This window comes from Sapajus apella, unplaced genomic scaffold (genome assembly GCF_009761245.1).
Source record: "Sapajus apella isolate SASKATOON/1434 unplaced genomic scaffold, GSC_monkey_1.0 scaffold58, whole genome shotgun sequence".
Taxonomy (NCBI): Eukaryota; Metazoa; Chordata; class Mammalia; order Primates; family Cebidae; genus Sapajus; species Sapajus apella.
In genome coordinates, this window is record NW_022436998.1 from 11,863,486 (window position 1) to 11,885,659 (window position 22,174).

Here is a 22,174-nt window from a genome sequence, read left to right on the forward strand (position 1 = left end):
TGCAATCTACCCATCTGACAAAGGGCTAATATCCAGAATCTACAAAGAACTGAAACAGATTTGCAAGAAAAAAACAAACAAACCCATTCAAAAGTGGGTGAAGAACATGAACAGACACTTTACAAAAGAAGACATATGAGGCCAACAAGCATATGAAAAAATGCTCATCATCACTGGTTATTAGAGAAATGCAAATCAAAACCACACTGATACTATTTCACGCCAGTTAGAATGGTGATCATTAAAAAATCTGGAGACAACAGATGCTGGAGAGGATGTGGAGAAATAGGAACACTTTTACACTGTTGGTGGCAGTGTAAAATAGCTCAACCATTGTGGAAGACTGTGTGGCAATTCCTCAAGGACCTAGAAATAGAAATTCCATTTGAACCAGCAATCGCATTACTGAGTATATATCCAAAGGATTATAAATTGTTCTATTTTAAGGACACATGCACACGTATGTTCGTTGTGGCACTGTTGACAACAGCAAAGACCTGGAACCAACCCAAATGCCCATTGATGATAGACTGGACAGGGAAAATGTGGTACATATACACCATGGAATACTATGCAGCCATAAAAAACAGTGAGTTTGTGTCCTTTGTAGGGACATGGATGAATCTGGAAACCATCATTCTCAGCAAACTGACACAAGAACAGAAAATCAAACACCACATGTTCTCACAGGCGGATGTTGAACAATGAGAACAATGGACACAGGGAGGGGAACATCACACACTCTGGGGGAATAGGAGAGGAACAGTGGGCGATAGGGAGGTTGGGAGGGATAAGATGGGGAGAAACGTCGGATATAGATGATGAGGGGATGGAGGCAGCAAACCACATTGCCATGTATGTACCTATGCAACAATCCTACATTATCTGCATATGTACCCCAGAATCTAAAGTGCAATAATATATACATATATATATATATATATATATATAAATAAGAAAATATTTTCTCAAATTTATCATTGTTGATATGATTCTGATTAAAATATTTGTATCTCCAAAAAAAAGAATGGTTTTTAGAAAAAATAAAATGCTTCAAATATCAAAAATAAATTAAAATTGTGTACTAATGTAAAAATAGGTCTACATTTTTGTAAGCTTTTCTTATCAAGTCTTTATCTGGTATTTGGTGAAACACTGAACTGCATCAAGACCTTAAGTAAAAATAATCCTCAAACTTTAATCATGACATCATACACACAAAGAAAAGGAAACAAAATCATTATTTAAAATAAATTGTCATCTACTGTCATACCACCCTGAACACTCCCAATCTTGTATGAAATAAATTGTCAAGAGACATTAAAATACTCTATAGTTTTTTCTTAAACTTGAATATTTGAAATTATAAAAGCAGAATTTAATATGTAATTTTATGTTATGTACATGTGTCTTCCACAGAGTACTAAATAACTCACATGACCCACAGAGATATATACAGATAAGGTAGCAACAAATATTAATAATCAGTGCTTTACCTAATTAATGAGAATGGTACAATAATAATAGCAAGTTACCATGTATCCAGCATTTGCCATGTATACATATGATAGCAGTTTATATAATTAGTTTAATAATCACAACACTCTTATGAGGTTGGTACTATTATTATCACCATTTTAAAGATCAGCAAACTGAGGTACAGAAGGTTATATCATGTAATAGTACAAAGTGGCAGAAAGGTATTCAACTAGCTAGACTGGTTCCCAATTATATTGTCTTTAAGTTGGATTCAACATCATCTTTGTTAGTTTGGAATAATCATGCATCATTTTATTAACTCACATTTTTCTATAAAATTAGGCTATGAAAATAATTACGTGGGAATTTTTTTTCAATATTCTATGACCTATGATATAACATAACTAAGAAATTAAAATATTTCCAATTTAAGAACAGGAAGGGGTAGCTTGCCTGAAGCTGTTAAGTTAGAGATTATCTTGGGAAACATCTATGTGAGATGATACTTACTGTGTGATAGAATTCTTAAGCCAAATTGAGCATATTTCTAGAATGAGGCTTTTTCTAAACTGATTGAAGGTACAGTAGTCGAAGGAATTAAATTCTATGGATATTAACTTAATCCCCACTGTGTCTAACTCATTATGCTGACCACTGATGCCTAGATCATTAAAAGTTTTTGTCTTGAAGGAATTTACAGGTCAAAAGGGGAAACAGACATGTAAAAGCTAACCTTAATACAAGGCACAATACAACATGTGGGAGACAGAAATGAAAGCTGGTGTGTGGAAGCAATTAATTCTGACTTTCTAAGAAAATAAAGGTTTTATTAAAGAGGTAAAAATTATACTGTGTGTTAAAGTGGTTTTTTTTTTTTTTTTTTTTTTTTTTTTTTAAGATACAACTTGGGTCAAACCTTCAACCTGAGAGAGCTCTCAATAGTTACAGATGGGAAGAATATTCCATATTAAAAACAAATAAAACAAAATCCTACATATTCTCAAGGCCCATAACATGAAGGGATATAGCAGAAGATGAAACAAATATATTTAAGAGTATTATACAGCTATCCTTGAGTGCATGTGTAGAGCTTTGTTCCTTCCACCGGTAGGTGTTGGAGGTGGGTGAGGATTGGTTCTGGCTCAGTGTCAGAACAGTGTGGTAGGAAATCTGGAGAAATAGCCAGATTGCTCAACATAGTCTACTGTAGTAGGCTAAATTATGGCAGCACGTACGCATGGAAAAGGAACTGGTGATGGAAATAGGAATGCAAACTGGCACAGCCACTTTAGAAGACAGCTTCTGAGTTTCTAACAAAGATATCCATATTCATTCTATATGATCCAGCAATCCCACTCCTTGATATTTACCAAAAGGAGTTGAAAATTTATGTCCATGCAAAAATCTTCACATAGATGATTATAACAGCTTTCTTAATAATGGCCAAAATTTGAAAGCAACCAAAATATTCTTTCCTGGAAGAATTAATAAACTGTGGTACATCTAAACAATGGAATATTATACAGCACCAAAAAGAGATGGGCTATTAAGTCATGAAAACAAATGAAGGAAATTTAAATCCGTATTACTAAGTGAAATAAGCCAATATGACAAGGCTACATACTATATGATTCTAAATGTATGTTATTCTGGAAAAGACAAAACAATGGAGACCACAGAAAGATCAATGATTGTCAGGGGAGGGAAGGAAGGAAGCAAGCAGGAGGGGAGCATAGGCAGACCACAGGATTTTTAGAGCAGTGAAACTCCTCTGTGTGGTACTATAATGGTGAATATATGTCAATATACATTAGTACAAAACCATGAAAAGAAACACTAAGAGTGAATCCTAATGTAAATTACATACTTTGGATGATAACAATGTGTGAATCTAAGTTCACTAATTGCAACAAATGTATCACTTTGGTATGGGGTGTTAATGGGGCAGGTATGCATGTGGGGACAGGGAGCATATGGGAAATCACTGTATCTTCCTCTCAATTTTGCTATGTACCTAAAACTGCTCAAAAAAAAATAAATCTTTAACAGAACAGAGGAAATGATGATCTGCAAATACATTTTTAAAATAGAAATTGCCTAAACTGAACAATAATTTGGATGTTTGCAGGTAAAGCAGAGGGGAAACAAACAAGACTGCAAGGTGCCTACCTGCTGCCTGTGGAACCTAAAGACTCGTGGTGTGCTTCACAAGATAGCTGCCTCCAACAGCACTAGATGCATGCTTTTGAGTGTGTGTGTTTGTTTATTAAAATAAAGATAATCGATTAGTTAATGTATTTTGAAGTGCTTGTATAAGACCCATTTTGCCATGTCCAACTGATATCCGGGAGGCCAGCTTGATGCTTCAGAAGGTGGTCATCATAGGGAATTTAACTCTGGGAGACAAGAATATACAGAGGTGATGATTGTAAACTTGAGGAGAGAAGAAAAAGAAAAGAAATACATATAGGTATTTGAAGAATGTTAATTTTTAAAGGGTGATAATTGAACAAGGAGCCAGCAACATCTCCCAGCCAACAGAGAGGTAGGATGGGAACAAGAATGTTTTCATAAAAGGGTATTGTTGAAAGCTTCACGAAGATTAATGACTTTTAAGTTTGACATGTAGAAATAGACTAAGGGCTATACAATTTTATATGATTTTAGTGGTGTGATGTGAGTGACCCAGATTATATTATAGACAAGATAGATAAATACAAATACAAAGATAGATATAGATGAATATATGCAGGCACTTAGATGGATACATTTTTGTCAATAAGGAAAATAATCAGAGCAGGATAGCAGCATGAACAATGATATCTCGGATTGGCAATTAGACCACAACCTGCGGATGTTAAGAATGTTAATTGGGCAAAAGGAAGGAATCAGTCAGTGGAGAGAAAAAGATTACTGCAGTGAAAGAAATGGAGTAATTGGTGGAGCACATAAATTGGAAGGAGTGGACTCTAGGCAGGAAAGAGGAATGAGAAGCATTGCAGAAGGGAAGAACTAAAAACCACAAGAAAAATGGAAAAAGGTGGGGTGAGGATCACAGGACTCAACTCTATATGGGACTCCATCTTAAAGACTTAAGAAGTACAATTATTCAGTGGTTCTTTTAAAATATTGTTGTGGTTTAAAGCTGTAATTCTCAAAATTGGCTGTATATTAAAACTGCTGCATTTTCTTAAATAAAATCTAAGTTACTCTGTTATGGGTGGCCAGATCATTTAATAAAAATATCTTAAAATGGAGTGCTGCTATTAATATTTCAAAAGTTCCTCAGGTAGAATGCTAATATTCAGTTATCATTGAGAATTACACTTAAAGTGAATTGGAGATGTTTAGGAATAGTGTTTATGGAGAATTGGATACCTAGCTACTAGTATTCAAATCTACTTCTTCAAAATATTAAAAGCTGTATCTTTTATTAAGAGTAATTGTCGTTTCAAGGAAACTAGTAATGTGTGGAGTGAGAGCTTAAACAATGGAGCATGGTATTTATTAGTGTCAGCCTATAAGACTGAATTGGTATCTCATAAAGTGGTCTACATGGAATGAAAAATAAAGTACTCTCATGCAGTACTTTTCCCTTAAACAAAATATGTGTTAACAATGTGATTGTACTTCAGATCCAGTTATGAAAGACAGCGTGATTATACTTCAGCTCCAGTTACGGAAGATGGTGTTGCTCCTTTAAGGCAGCATTCCTCTGAGTGCTGTTCATGACCTATATGCATGAGAATCACTCCAGTCCTTTTTGCAAAAATCCAGTGTAAGAGACATACAACAAGCCAGAAGCTCAATAACTGAGAACTTTTAACAAAGATCTAGTTAAAACTTTATAACCAACCAATATGCTCCTTGTAGAAAGAGCAGATACTTAATAAGAAAAATAAAGGGCCGGGCATGGTGGCTCAAGCCTGTAATCCCAGCACTTTGGGAGGCCGAGGCGGGTGGATCACGAGGTCAAGAGATCGAGACCATCCTGGTCCACATAGTGAAACCCCGTCTCTACTAAAAATACAAAAAATTAGCTGGGCATGGTGGCACGTGCCTGTAGTCCCAGCTACTCAGCAGGCTGAGGCAGGAGAATTGCCTGAACCCGGGAGACGGAGGTTGCAGTGAGCCGAGATCACGCCATTGCACTCCAGCCTGGGTAACAAGAGCGAAACTCTGTCTCAAAAAAAAATAATAATAATAAAGAAAAATAAATTGTACTTAAAGAATTGAGTATGAACTCAGAGCAGGCTAAAAGAGTCCTATGGCTACACTGAAAATGACAATAATTAAAACCTGTTACCCATGTGTCTTTTCCTGACAGTGCTCATTGTCACTTTTGTTTCAGACACTTTCAGTCTATCTGATGTCAGTTTACTAACTACCAAGTAAACTGATGTATCCTGTATCTGGTCAGTGGGGAAAGGCAGGGTTGTGATGAGATATAGCATAGGGACCTGTGTCGTGGCTCTTAAAGGGTATATGCAGATCAGAGTTCTAATCGAATATTTGTTTCAAATATATTCTCTCAATGAGAACTAATGTGTTTTATGTCTAGGTTCTTGGAGGATGTTTTACAGCAAGACCATTCTTCTATCACATACCAGAAATACTAATTATAAAGTTTCTTCATACTAATTATGAAGAAATACTAATTATGAAGTTTCTTTTGAGGACCTTCAAAGAATTTCAAAAATTGCAGGCATGCAGACACAAACAACAATCTTGCTTCATAATCCACATAGTTCAGGGAAATATATAAAATATAAGTCTTTAAAGGCAAGGAAATATCTGTTTTACAAAGAAATATGTAAGGGAAATTAACTTTTGTAAACTCTAAAGAGAAATAAGCCTTTGATCCCTGAAGGCAAACATTTTTTAGATAGAGTTTCACCACATAATTGCTATGATTTCCTTAGTTATACTGTGTAGTTCCCTGCTGGCTGTTTTTCTGTGTAAACTTACTTTCATTTCCAATTATGTCATTATAGAGATGAAAATCAGGTCTAATTAAATAAAAACATGAGAATAATTGTCATTCTTTTATTTTTATAAACTACTGTATGACTTTTCTACCCCTGAAAAAGTGCTTCAGTAAAGAAAAATGTAACTCTCATGGTTCAATTGCCTAGAACTAAAAGCCATGTATCTAAAGGTTCCCATTCTTTCATATCTCCATTCATTCATTCATTATTATTTGCCTAAATGTCTTCCTTTCTTTCATCCTCAAATAACTATTAAGAAGCTATACTATATTTTATCTTATAATTTTACCTTTTATTTCAGATTCAGAGAGTACATATGCAGGTTTATTACTTGGGTATATTGCATGATGTTGAGGTTTGGGGTATGATGGAATCTGTCACCCAGATACTGAACATAGTACACAATAGTTAGTTTTTCAGCCATTGCCCCTTCTCCCTCTCTCTCCATAGTAGTTCTCAGTGTCTTTTGTTGCCTTCAGCAGCTACTATATTAAACATCTACTATATGACAATAAATATAGATACATATGCCACTGATACAGAAATAAACTAATTATAGTTCTGCCCTGAAATCAAATGGTTTAAGCCACATTACTTTTATTAAGGTGACAAGTACTATACCAGTATGTTGAGGTTCACTTGGGGTGGCTGACAAAATACTAGAAAATTATCAGGGAAACTTATAGATTAGTCTCAATCCTTTTGGAAGGCTGAAAGGTTTTATTGAGATAGGTTCAAGGCAGTCCATCCATTATGTGAGGGAAGATATAGGGACAAAAAAAGCCTTCCCAGTTTAAGTCTCTTTATCTCACACCCCTTTGTCTGTACTCTGTTTACTCCTGTAAACTTTGTGCTGGATGACCCCCTCAGAGGGAGATTAAAGGGGAATTACCCGTTAATAACGTTTATTCTGGGCCCAGAACCTAAAGCTTTTATGATTAGTAAAACCACTCTTTTAACCATGTTAATTATCCACAAGTATGTTGACTTAGAACCACTTTTACAAAATCTTTTACTGAATAAATGGAAGGATGAAAAGAGTCTTGGTCGATTGGTGATAGATGCCCTCTGAAAGCAGCCAATGACCATCCCTAGCCCACTTTAATCGCTGTAATAGTATGAGAATGCATTCATTCATCCATCATTGAGTCACGGTCTGCAGGCCAGACCTCGGTGGTGATGGTCAACGTCTCACCAATGTATTTAAAAATTTACTGTAGAAGTTTGAAACATTTTTCCCTCTTTATTGTATATAGAGCAGAGGATATTTACACATGGAATAAACATTTCCTTGAATTCCCAGTACCCAGGCTATCATGTCACCCTTCCATAGAACTCAAGAAAGCATATCTTAATTCATAAAGAAATCATTGAATGATTTCTAATTTTAATTAACAATTAATGCAAAGCTGGCCATGATCTCTCCTTAGAATAAATATTTACTGCATGGCTAATATGTCTGCCATATGCTAGTATTACAGTGGCAAACAAGACAGCCAAACTTGCAAAACGCCTGAGTTTTCAATTTGAAATAAGGGAAATAATAAGATAATTTCATTTATTATAGGGAATATGATCTTGATGGGAGAGGAAAAGATATACAGAAAAAAACTGTGTATGTCTGTGTGTGTGTGTGTGTGTGTGTGTGTCTGTGTGTGTTTGAAATAACTTACTTAAATGTAATACACACAGTTAATGGTAAAAATAAGATAAATCAGGAGTAAAGATGTTGCATGACTTATGTGTTCAAAGTTACCATTTACTATCTAATTTAAATTTTCTCTGCTGTAATGATTATAATTTATCCAGGTAACCAATATCTAGTGGGATTATCCACCAGTTGACTAAGTTAGTTTTTGTATTTATCTCCAATTGAAATTTAATCAATTACTACAGTAGTAAAAAGTGATCTGAAGATTTAACTATATATTCAGTATATTCAAAAATGTATTTAACATATTAAATGTTGTAAAATCAAGTGTAAACTAGTCAAATAGCTTTGTTTGCCTCAAAGAGCCAGTTAAATCTCCTTTAGAATCCTCCTAGATATATGCTTTTTAGAAAAGTAACAAAAATTTAAAGCTATTTTAAGCTAATTATGCTATACAGTATGAAATAAATTTTTCTTATGTAATTTCTTGATGAACACATTGTATGATACCCAAGTAAATAACTGCTTTGAGAATGCCCTCATATTATGTGAGCAGTTACCTGTATGACACTGTCTCCAGGTCTCATGTCTGTATAAACATACACATCATAGGATATTTCCGGGAAGGTTGGCGTGTTATCATTTGCATCCATCACTTGAATATTGACAATGACTGGCTGACTTTCTTGTACTCCATCAAATGCTGTTATCTTTGGGAGTAGAAAAATACCCTTAATAGAGAAGTTGTGCAAATATAAGCAATACAAAATTTACTCTTACAGTTTAACAAGTTTCTTATAGGTAATCTTAGAATTTTAAAGGGTATAAATGTTTTGTTGATAAAATTAGGTAATAAAAATGTAATACTACATGTATTAAATATAAAAATGTAATACTACATATATTAAAAGTGTTCTAACGTGTTAAGAAGTACTGAATATTTTAAGATATTCAATTCCAAGCATATTTTATATAAGAAGATATGCAAAATATCATTTAAAGTGGGCAAATAACGCTGCTGACTGGTAAGGGTTAACTACAATTTACTCCATACAACTTAATTGGAAAATATTATTTGCATTTACATATTTTGCATACAACGGCTCCTTTTACAATCAATATGTTTATGCCATTAAGAGGGTAGGTGCCCTAGAAACACATTGTAATATTGTAATTTACCAAATAGCAATATTCAAAGGACTAGGTGGCACCAGTTAACTGTGGTATTTTATACATTGTCAACATTTTAACAACGTCTGACAAAATTAATGCTAAGGCACCACCATCTTTGTCTAAGTCAACCTTTTATCTAACTTTTAACCATCACATAAACTTTTCTGGAAATCTTGATCTTTTTCTGTGTAGGTTTCTTCAGAAATAAATTCTATATATCTTGCTTGACTGGCACCTTATCTTACCTCATCTTTCTCCTGTGTCTGATTCAAAAATTCTGATATAATTAGAACTTACATTTTATCTTTATTCAACTGTCAGCCCTGCTATGCTTCTTATTTATGTGTGAGTGTGCATATGTATGTATGTCTATGTGTAAGTGTGTGTGTATTTTCCTATCTCATGATGATTATTTACAATTACAACTTTAATAACCTTTACTTTTTTCTCCCTTGATTAGCCTAACCCATGATTTACCTACCTCAGCACTACTGACACCTTGGGACAAATAATTCTTTAATATGGGGGACTGTTCTGTGTATTATAATTAGCAGTATCCTTTATGTCTGCCTACTAGATGCATATAGTACCTCTACACAATTGTGACAACAAAAATGCCTCTAGATGTTGCTAAATGTTCACTGGAAGAAAAAATTATTCCCTCTTGAGAACTACTAGCTCAACCCTATGACAAAATTAAAAATACAAGAACCACCACCAAAAAGGCTAGGAAATAATTCCTTATATTTCAATTTAAGACAATTACGACTGTTTGGTAAAGACTAAAATTCTCACTTTCTTTTTATATTTTGAAAAGTTTTTTTTTTTCTTCTGTGAGGAGGAATGTAAATATAGCTACACAAATGACAAACAAAAGAGAGGGACATGTAAATAATTTTTAATTGATCTTCTCTCTGGTGTTGAACATAATGTATTTTTCCCCCAAGTCATTGACCTTTTCAGTTTTAACCAGACATCTCCTTCAGTTCCATACAAACATACATACATGCATTCATATATACATACATGTATTTATACAAAACCTCTTTACCGAAAAGGTATAAGTTTGCTGTTCTTCCCTGTCCACTGGTTGAAGTAAGGTGAGGTAGCGAGTAATACCAGTCTGTGTGACAGTGAAGACTGAGGTGTAGTCATTCAGAAAAAGGTGAAGCTCTGGGTCTTTCATCTATTTAAAAAAAAATGACATTGTTTCAAACACTGAATAAATAATGTAGCTATTAGTTCATTACCTAGAATTTAATATTTGAAATTTATTGCAAAAATCCATATAAAAGTATTAAGAATTTCTAAAGATAAACAATATTTAACTAGATATTCACTCATAAATGAGCTAAACTCTTCAAAACATGGGGACCTGTATTGCAGAATACAAAATACTGAAATACACACAGATATAATTAATGTGGGGAAAAAAGGATAAATAATAGAAAAACGGAAAGAATAGAAAAACTCCCAATTAAATATATTCTTAGTGATTATTTATTATCAGTATTTTCCAAAACAGCATTGGACTGGAGAAATAAGAAAAGCAAATTGCAGTTCAAAATTTTAGTAATAAGATTTTATAATTACTGCATTTGTAGTAATAAACTCCATATAGCTTATCACTATGTTGATCTTATAATGCAAAATAGAAATAAAATTGGTTGTGTATTGTTCATTACCTATAAATATCATGCTTGCTTTTTCTTACTTTAATGCTGTAAACATTCTTCAAATGAGACCATGTTTATTTTAATTAAAATATTTCAGATAATTTGATTCAAAATATGCATAAATTTAGCAAATGTGTCTGATATAAAAGTCAAGAAAAAAATAATATATACTTAAAAAGAAAGTGATTTAAAAATTAAAGTCTGAGAGATAATCAACTTAGCATTGGAGACCTTTTGCAATTTCATTGCCACTCTGAAAGAGAAGAAAGACATCATACTCTAAATTTAGAGAAAGGGCAGCAATATAAAGTAGGAAGGCTAGCACTGATGTCTGCATAGTAGGAAAGACAGGCAAGTGGGGCAAAGACAAGAGGAATATTGAAGGAGCAGACTATTAGGAAGGCTATGAAAAGAGAAAAAGAAATGATACAGGGAGGTAAGGTGTTTTTCTTGATTATAGTACATTTTAAAGTATGAAATGTGCCATGATATGAAATGAATTTAATATCATAAAACATGTTTCTAGCTCTGGTGTTAAGGGCCAAGGGAAGAGCAAAGAGTAGAAAATTGTTAAATGTATTTAATTTGAAAAAACAGAAATTATAATTTAAAAATTTATATGTAAAATACAAAAGTTGTAATGCACACTACTATAATAAAATGCAAACAAGTTTTGATCCACAATATAATCTGTCCATCTTTTAAAAGCTTCAATATGTGTAGTGAAATAATTGGTTTCATATGAACCTAAAACAAGTTATGTATTCATAAATTTCATTCTGTAGTAGCTTCTACATTCAGGATTTAGACTTAAGGTCACTATGCCACATATAACCTGGAACAATAAGAAATACTATAGATAATAATTCCAATTGGTGTCTTGACTATAAAATGATCAAAAATATTGAGAAATAGTTCAAGAGGCTTCACACATTGACATTTTCAAACAGACACTTCAGTTTTTTTTCATTTCAGTGTCATGAGTCCAATTAGTCAGTATACCTAAAAAGTGGGATATTCTAAAAAAATCTAACGTTAGTTAATTTCAAAAATAATTTGGCCAGGTGCAGTGGCTCACACCTGTAATCTCAGCACTTTGCGAGGCCCAGGCTAGAGGATTACGAGGTAAAGAGATCGAGACCATCCTTGCCAACATGGTGAAACCCTATCTCTACTAAAAATACAAAAACTGGCTGAGCGTGGTGGCACACGCCTGCAGTCCCAGCTACTCAGGAGGCTGAGGCAGGAGAATCACTTGAAACTGGGAGACAGAGGTTGTAGTGAGCAGAGATCATGCCACTGTGCTCCAGCCTGGCAACAGAGTGAGACTCTGTCTCAATAATTAATTAATTAACTAACTAATTTATAAAAGTCCATTAGAAAATGCATGTCTATTTTTGAATTACGTTTTAAGGATCCTTGTTATTTTACACTTTAGAGTGAACTGCAATTAAATTCAATTATTGCTTTAAAGTTGATCACAAGTTTTAGTTAACATGCAGTTCAGTCAAAGAGAAGGTATATAAGTATGAATGTCTGCCATTAGTTTTGTGTTTATCCCGGATTTACCTAATCACTGGGCTTTTAAGTACATATAGGCTTCTCTAAATGTCCCAACAATGGTACCATCTGGCATGTCTTATTTATTCAGACACTCAAGCCCCAAATGCAAGCTGAGGAAGTTTTGCTATTTAACTTGCTTACCAAATATTTACTTTGTTCCTTTTGTTCAAATCATTCTCTACTTCCATTTGTTCCATCATTCTGTTTCCTTTATACCTTAATTCTCTTCAATTTATTTTCTTCCCTTCAAATGTAACCTCTGTTAATAAATTTGTTATGTATATTCACTCATATCTTCACCACCCCTTTTTAAGGATTTGTGTGTGTGTGTCATTTTGACAGTACAATACTGCAGTACTGAGTTGTGGACTAGTGTGTCCAAGGGTGACTGTAGTATAATATGTTGTGTCACAAGTAGTGTTTACTTTTTACCACTTTCAAGAAAGCCTCAAGGTTTTTGTCAAATGCTTTTCATTTGAAGATAATGCACACAGCCATACTCCGTAAACAAAGTTCCTCATATTGGATAACCAGAAACATTAAAGATCCTTTGTTAATTTATAAATTAACAAATTAATAATTATAAATTAATAATAATAAATTTTGCTAATTTAACTGTCTCAGCTTCTTGGGTGCTTTTGTTTTGTTTTATTTTTGAGACAGAGTCTCCCTCTATTCCCAGGCTGGAATACACTGGCACAATCTCGGCTCACTGCAACCTCCGCAACCTGGGTTAAAGAGATTCTCCTGCCTCAGCCTCCCCAGTAGCTAGCATTACAGGCATGCACCACCACACCCAGCTAATTTTTGTATTTTTAGTAGAGATGGGGTTTCACCTTGTTGCCCAGGATGGTCTCAATCTCTTGACCTTGTGATCTGCCCACCTTGGCCTTCCAAAGTGCTGGGATTACAGTGTAAGCCACCACGCCTGGCAGAGTGTTTTAATAATAACTACGTAGCTAGAGAAAGATAACACTTCTCAGAACTACAGTGTATTTGTTTTTGTGAAGAAGATAATGTATTACAAAAAACTAGCACTATACATGGCATATTATAGCTCATTCTAATATGTCATTTATAGTTAATCTCTGATCAAAACATAACATTCATATTTATGTATATATTTAAAATAATAATCATATATAAATGCTATTGATAAATATCCTTGTGTTAATTTAAGTACAAAAATTTAGGAAGCCAGATTTGGAAATGTTCAACAAATTAACACTTACTGCTTAATATTTGAGCTTTGTTTTTAAAAATAGTGCAAGGTTCAAATGCTGTGTATATATTTATATTCAAAATATTACAGCATATAATTCTATGAGTTTTCTAAAAATTTTATGTTATATCAACATAAAATGTTAATAGATACATATCAGTACCAACTAATCTATTGTTTTGATTCATATTATTTAGAGTTATAGGTTTTGCTACTCCACACAAGAAAGGTGTATCAAATTTTTGGTAAGGAACAATGTGCACTTGAAGTCGAATATCCTTCTCTAAACCTATTTATAAACTTAAATTCCTTCTTATCAAGCTACATACTGATACACAGTTTGAATTTCACAACTATATTTGAATTTTGCAATTCCTAAAGAGTAAGTTGAGTCAACACTTGTACATTTGTAACACTTTTAATCATGTTAGAGTTAATAGCTTATAAGTTTCAAAGACTAGGGTGTGTATGGACAAATAATATTCAGGCTTAATATTCCACTAGGGGTAGTAGATTTGAGGTAGCTGTCATGTTTATAAGTTTACTTAAAATGAATTTAAGTGTTAAATCAATAGGTACACAGAGAGTTGACTAAAAAATGTTAATTTTCCCCTGACATTAGGTAATATTTACTTTACCCTAAAATATCCATTCAGTATACAGCAAAAGTATGATATATTTATTCACTTATCTGCATATTATTTTTGGAGAGGATAAAATAAGCTCTGACATGCACACATCAAAGCAGAAAATAAATGTGAAAGTAAATGCATATGCAAACACACAGGTAAACAAACATATGAATGTAAAATAAACAAGGATTCTATCATATTAAAAACTACGTTCAAATATAAGAGTCTTACTGTTTAAAAACCAATTTTCTAGTGGGAATAAAAATATGATATCACAAACACACAAGACTATATGCATGCACGTATGTAGGCACACACAACACAGACATATATACATATGTGCACATATATGTATGCATATGTATGAGTATACATATAAATGACAATGCATAACAAAAAATGACAAAAAATTTTATCTCCTCAGCCAGTTTTAATTAGTTGGCAGTAGTTGCCTGAAATATGTGGTTCAAAAAACTTACAATGTTTTAGAAAGAATGCTATGATAACTTATCAGAGTTTGTCGTAGACTCAGAAATCATTAATAATTAAGCAGTCTTTGTCTCAACTGACAAATTTGAGTTTGATAAAATTTTATAGTACTATAACCAATAGATTATGTAAATATTTTTACCTTTTTTAACTTTAAAATATATTTAAATTCTAAACTAATGAAATATATTTAAATTTATATAAAGTAGTTGTAAATATCCTGAAGTATCTTTAAATTTATATAAAGTAGTTATAAATATCCTTATAAGTGATTATGAAGTAATGCCTACATGTTTTAGTGAAAATGAAAAAGAGCAAGGAAATTAACCACAGCAATTAACAAAAGAACAATCACAAGCTTAACACCTAGTACCTACAGGAACTCCATCGGGTGGAACCTATATGCAAATTAAACATGAAATAAATATTGCAAATTATCACAACTGCACATATGGAGAAAAAGCAAACCACTTCCAGCATACTAATGACTTCTTTCACATTATACAATTTTCCTTAGTATTGTGACCCACATATAATGGGATAACAATATTTAGGAAGCATATAAATGCTTAACAGCTTTATGAGTATATTGAATTAAATATCAAAGATATCTCTATATATTAAAATTAATAACTTTATACAGGGGAACAAATTTACATAAAATTATAAATTAATAAGTATCTTTCTATAAGCCAAATGGGTAATCTTTATTGATTATTATCCCTTGTTTTTTTTATAATCAGAAATCAATTATCAATTTTTAGCATTCTGACACTGAAACCCTGGTGGTCTCAGACATATGTCTTAAAAACCTTGTGCCTTACCTACTCTATTGTTGGTTATTTTTAAATTATGATGTGGTACAAGCACTCTAAAAAGCATACTGTATAAACCGATATGATTCATTTGTTTATACGTGCGTGTGTGTGTGTGTGTGTATGTGTGTGTGTGTATGTCTACATCTATATAGCTATAAAAAAGTAACACTGGTGTAAATATTTTTGCTTTCTTCTTTTTTAGTTTTACTGTGGCCCTTGGCATTCTTTATTATTCAAAATGTACACTGTGAATAATACCACAACTCACATTCTTGGTTACTATATATATATATATATATACATATATATATATATATATATATTTATCTTTAGTTTTCTTCTTGAAACGGAGTCTCACTCTGTTACCTAGGCTGGAGTGCACTGATATGATCTCGGCTCATTGCAACCTCTGCCTCCCTGGTTCAAGCAATTCTCTGCCTCAGCCTCTCGAGTAGCTGGGATTACAGGCACACACTGCCATGCCCGGCTAATTTTTGTATTTTCAGTAGAGATGGGGTTTCACCATCCAGACTAGGCTGGTCTTGAACTCCTGACCTCATGATCCACCTGCCTCCGCCTCTAAAGTGCTGGGATTACAGGCTTGAGCCACTGCGCCCAGACCCTGGCTACTATTTCTCAAAACATGGTTTCACTTTCCACTAAATTAAAGGGAGAAACACAACTTAAATTTTCAGAAAATTAATCCAAACTTGTCCCCTTCTTGGCATTTGCCATCTGGAATAGCTATACTTGAAGAAACTCATGAGCGCCACCCCTGCAATGACAACTTCCCCTTTTCTGCTCGAGGCTTATTCTCTAATACCATGCCGATATTGTATGAAGTGGCAAGTCTCCCTCTCTCTCTCAAAAAGTTTATCCTTACAATGATTATTGTCACTAATTCTGACACTCCAAAGCAACAGGATTATGTTTTATTTTGTTGAGTTAGGGTCCCAATTTGTCATCTAGTCTGAGTGCAGTGGTGCAATCATGGATCACTGCAGCCTCAAACTAATGGGTTCAAACGAAACTTCTGCCTCAGCCTCCCAATTAGTGAGATTGCAAGCATGCACCACCATGCCAGGCTAAGCTTTTTTAAAAAATATATTATTTTTGTAGAGATGGCCTCTCCCTCTGTAGCCCAGGCTTGTCTGGAACTCCTGGCAATCTTCTGGCCTCCCAAAGTGCTAGAATTACAAGAGTATGAGCCAGCACACCCAGCCCAGAGTGGCACGATTTCACCATGTAGAAAAATTTGTGTCCATAAACTAAAAAGACCTTAAAGTTTTCCTTTGGTAATACAGATCATTTGACTATCCCAGAAATGAACTAATTTACTATATAAAAGTAAATGGTGCTTGGTACGTAAAAACAGATGATTCAGAAGGACATAAATCCATCTCTAATATATTAATGAGTATTTCATAGGTTTATTTTTTGTGCTGGCAAATGGAAGAGTTGAGGAATAATGGATGAGTTACAAGAAAACTGGTTTCAATTTATTATGAGGAACAGCTTTCTAAGAATTAGAGTTGTTCAAATGTGGGATGGGCCATCTTGTGAAATACTTAATGCAACCTCATTAGGATTCTTGAAGCATATGTTAGATACCCTCATTCATCCAATAATAACTGGATTTATGAGTTCAATGAAGAATTACTAAAGCATATGAACTGCTGGAAACTGTGTTAGTTCTTTGGGATGCATAAGTTGGTAAGATAAGACCTATTCTGAACAGATGTAAACTCAATGAGGAAGAAAGACAATATTTTCAAGTTAGAAATACATTAGAGAAATGCATTGAGAGGAGGCATGCAACTAAAACTGGATAATGAATACCGTGGAAAGATTCTTGAATACAGGAATGCCTGAGCTGAGCTCTAAACACTGAGCATAAGCTACCCAAGACAGCCTGTGCAACAGAAGTTGAAAGATTTCAAAGCCTAGAACATGTAACGAGCAAACATAATTAGACAAGACATAGCCTGGCACCTGGAAGAAACTACAAGCAGTTGCCAAATGTTATAGGTAAATTAGGAAGTTTCTAAAATTCAGGCTGCAAAAATGTTCAGGTATCAAGATATACAAAACTGCATGAGCTTAAAGTTTTAGGTGTCCCCAAAGTATATCAGATAGAAATGTGGGCCAGGCATGGTGGCTTATGCCTGTAAATCCCAGCGAGGTGGGTGGAACACTTGAGGTCAGGAGTTTCAGAGCAATGTGGCCAACATGGTGAAACCTGTCTCTACAAAAAAATCAGTTGGGTGTGGTTGGCACAAGCCTGTAATCCCAGCTACTTGGGAGGCTGAGGTAGGGGAATCGCCTGACCCAGGAAGACAGAGGTTGCAGTGAGCCTGGATTGTGCCACTACACTCAGCCTGGGTGACAGAGAGAGACTGTGTCAAAAGAAAGAAAAGAAAGGCAAAGGAAGGAAGGAAGGAAGAAACGAAGGGAGGGAGGGAGGGAGGGAGGAAAGAAGGAGGGAAGAAAGGGAGGGAGGGAAAGGAGGGGGGAGGGGGAGAGACAAAGGAGACAAAGAGGGAGGGAAGGAGGGAAAAGAAATGAAAGAGGAAAAAAGAAAAAGGAAGAAAGGAAGGAAGAATACAGGTAGATGTTAGATTTGAGTTTTTGAATAAATCACTCTAATGGCCCTGCAGAAGACGGATTTGAGTAAGAAATCAAGAAAACAAAAAGATCAGGAAGTAATTCTAATAACAGACTAATAGAGTGGTGTTTATAAGGACAGAAAGAAGAAAAAAGATTACATAAACAATTAGGGGACAAAATAGGAAGATCTGGAGAATTTCTTAGTTGGGCGAATAAAGAAAACAAAAATCAAGCAAGACTTCTAGATTTCTAGGTTGCACAGCACAATGAAACACCTATCAATTTCTGGCAAATGGGTTTTAGAAGAGGATTTCATACAGTATAGGAAGTTTAAAGTATTTCTAATATTCTATGAGTTTATTTTTATTTTATGTATAGAAACTACATATATTTTAAACTTTTATCACTAGGGGACTAGGCATACTTGTTCACTTTCTGGACACCTACTGACAGTCACTCACCATAGATTATTTTAGAAAGAGAGCCAGTCTAAGTAATAAACAAATGATTAGCTATGCTGATTAATTACATGACACTTCTGCAAAAGTTATGAAGCATGCCACTCTCCATGTACATGGCATCATTGCAGGGAAATTTCCTCTCCACACCTTTCCTACCAGTGCCAACTAAAGACACGTGCCAAGTCAGCAACGACTGCCACCTTGCAGATGACTGGACAAGAGGGGACACCTCATGAATATGAAACTTGCCATGTTATACAGCTGTTACGTGATAGAACCCAGAGTCAAGCCAAGCTCTGTCTAAATCCAAAAACCCCCAAGAACACATACCTTAAAAACACCTCAGAGCATTTCATAGACTAACTGGCACTGTAACTCTCCAAGAGTTGAATTATAAGTACTGTTTCCCAAAGTTTTAGACCCTTGAGCTTTCTCCACTTTATTTCATCAATGACCTGTGAGTACTACTGTGTTTTACAAAGTTAATGGAATTTACAATTTTAAAGGCAATCGTGACAAGTATGGGAGCACGGAGCCAAGCATGGGGCTTAATGTGTAACCATTAAAATCTGAATACACTGAGAAAGTATAAATATATACATTTTGTTATTGTGTAAACTTAAAACTACATCACTTTAAGATTTGGATTTTTCTAACCGCTACATATATTAAGATATGACCTAAGCTATCATACACTTTCAAATTGATCACTCACTACTTAAAATATGAATACATATTGAATTAAAAAACAAAATCTACACTAAAATGTGTGGGACATCAGTAGATCTACAAAATACATTTGCTCAGCCTGGATTAAACTTATTAAGATGACTCTGGGCGTTTTCTACGGTAGATTCAAAAAATAAAGACTTTTTTCCTGTGACTCATGAAAGCCGCTATACTTCAGAGGATCCCCACATTCTCTTGGCTGGCATATGGAACTGGGTATACCTTAATATGTTCACTTTTCTAGGAAGAGAACCTAGAGAATTCTTCAGCTATCATTAGAGTCAGACTACGATCAAAGTAAATACAATACAGAGTGCTTAAAATTGAGAACTTTGTTTTCTATAAACCTTGGCTTAAGGTCCATCTCTACTATGTACTGACCCTGTGATCATGGTTAGGCATTTAAAATAGCTTTAATGCTCCTTTCTGAACTATGGATAATTGTATCTATTATGTTTGCTGTGAAATTTAAGGGAATTAATGGAATCAAAAAGTATTTACTATTATGTTTGACAGGTACTGAGAACTCAATGACAGTCAGATATTGTTAAAACTTGTGGTTTAAGAAGACGCTAAATGCAATGTGAGAGACCAGGAAAGATGAAAACAAAAAGCTGGAATGGAAGGAGAAAACAAAGCAAAGAGAAATAAAAGAATAAAATAAAACAGCTGATGGGAAAAGGCGAAGTGCCCACAAGAATTGTTATAGTCTCAGCTGAGTGTCACATAATTTATATAGAAAGAAAAATAACCTGAAAGTATCTTCTTAATTTCTAAAAGTGATTCTGAAGCTATGTGTAATGAGATTATTAGGGGACATTCTAGGGCTGTGCTGCCTTCTGAGTGACATGTGACTATTTATATTCAATTTCATTATACTGAGCAAAATTTAAAAGTTATATTTTTAGTCTGGTAAAATTTTAAGTACTGACTATATAGCCACGATACAAGGTACTGTACCATACTGGACAGTACAGTTACACAGTATCTCTGTCTTCACAAAAAGTTCTATATAAGAGCAAGCACTGTTAAGGAAGAAATGGCTGAGTCAGGACATATAACTGCAAGTAAGAAATCCAACTATGTTTTACATACAGTTATGTTTACAATCCAAACATAGTTAAATTTCTTATTTGCTGTTTTATATATTATATATCTGTGTGTGTATATATATGTGTGTGTATATATGTGTGTGTATATATATATATATATATATATAGAGAGAGAGAGAGAGAGAGAGAGAGAGAGGTGTATATGTATATCTATTTAAATACATACACAAAATATTTGTATACATATTTATGCAGTGAGGATACTGCAGTAGTTCACAAAATCAAAGGAAAATCTTTGGGAATTACAATACCTCTGGGGAACTTCTAACTTAGAAGACAGGACTCAATGGGACTCTCTTTTCTGTGTGTATCTCTCAGGCTTCATTCTCTCCCACTGATAATTGGCCTTCTCATGATGTCAGCAAACGTGTCTACAAAGGCTTCAGATTGATTTCCACTTCTCTTATACATGATGCCAAAGTCTTTCAGCACTTTTGTTCTCCATTGTAAATTCCTGAGAGGATTCTGGCTAGCCTGGTATAGATTTTCTGTCCCTTTACAACATTCACTCTGGCTAAGGAGGTAAAGCGTTCTGACTTGCTCAGCCTGGACCACTTCTCACTCATGTAGGTAGTGTGAGTACCAGAAACACAAAGGACAATGACATGTGGAGTGAAGTGTTAGCACCCACACAGTCATTGGCAGAAATATGAATGGGTCGGCTGCCTCAAATATCTTTTATTTAATAGCGATGCCCTCAGACTTGAAGGGAAGTCTCCCAGGATAAAAATCTAGGGATGTCTTCATGATCTTTTACTCATGCAGTAACACCATTGTTTTTGCTTTATCAACAATTACATAGAATAGTTCTGAACATGTTAATAAAAATATTGTAGCCCTCCTTTAATAAACATCAAGCATTCATTTTCTTACATATACTGAAAGTCTGCAAACTGAAAAGGAATAGTTATTGAATTCAAACACACTTTTACAAAATACCTTTGTTTTGGAGTTAAATTATAACGCTAAAACTCACTTATAGTGACTTTTTTATTCTCTCTTCTCTAACTTATGTAGCCATCTCTTTGTCATATTTCCTATTAATGGAAACATAATATGAGATTCGTTACACAAACAAGAGCAAAATATATATTTAACTTACATCTTCTATGTCCTTGTCCAGAGCTACTATTCTTAAAGGAGAGGTCAAATTGAGACTGTCCGAAATGGTTGCTCCCACTGGGGCAGATTCCAGAATATAGCCTTGATAACTGGGCATTGTAAAATATGGGCTTTGATTGTTTTCATCCAGTATTTCAATGTGTAGGCTGGCAAAGGCAGGAAGAGGATGACCATTGTCTTGTTCAGCCTAAAATTAAAAAAATTAAATTAAAAACTATATGTCATGCTGTCTTTTCGGAGTTTCACTTTTCATTCAATATATAGGGTTCTCTTTTTAACAAATAGCATTATATAAAGAAGAAATTCTTTAAAAGGCCATTTGAAAACATAAATGAGGAAATGAAAATCCAGAGAGGCTTAATTGCTTCAATCTCCTGTTTTAAAACCCAGTGTATATTTTAAAAAATGCACTGCAATAAATTATTGTAATTTTTACTGAATACAGGACAGGT

General features: G+C 34.1%; 1 protein-coding gene across 10 annotated transcripts in view; it reads right to left on the reverse strand.

The window, feature by feature from the left end:
- Positions 1-22,174, reverse strand: part of PCDH15 (protocadherin related 15) — an 819,037-nt gene that overhangs the window by 332,407 nt on the left and 464,456 nt on the right. For all 10 annotated transcript variants that reach the window (XM_032245634.1, XM_032245633.1, XM_032245636.1 and 7 more), the window contains 3 exons: positions 21,703-21,909; positions 10,343-10,477; positions 8,679-8,828 (listed from right to left, as the gene is read on the reverse strand). In XM_032245634.1, coding sequence (XP_032101525.1) covers positions 8,679-8,828; positions 10,343-10,477; positions 21,703-21,909 — 492 coding nt within the window. The remainder of the gene's footprint in view (positions 1-8,678; positions 8,829-10,342; positions 10,478-21,702; positions 21,910-22,174) is intronic.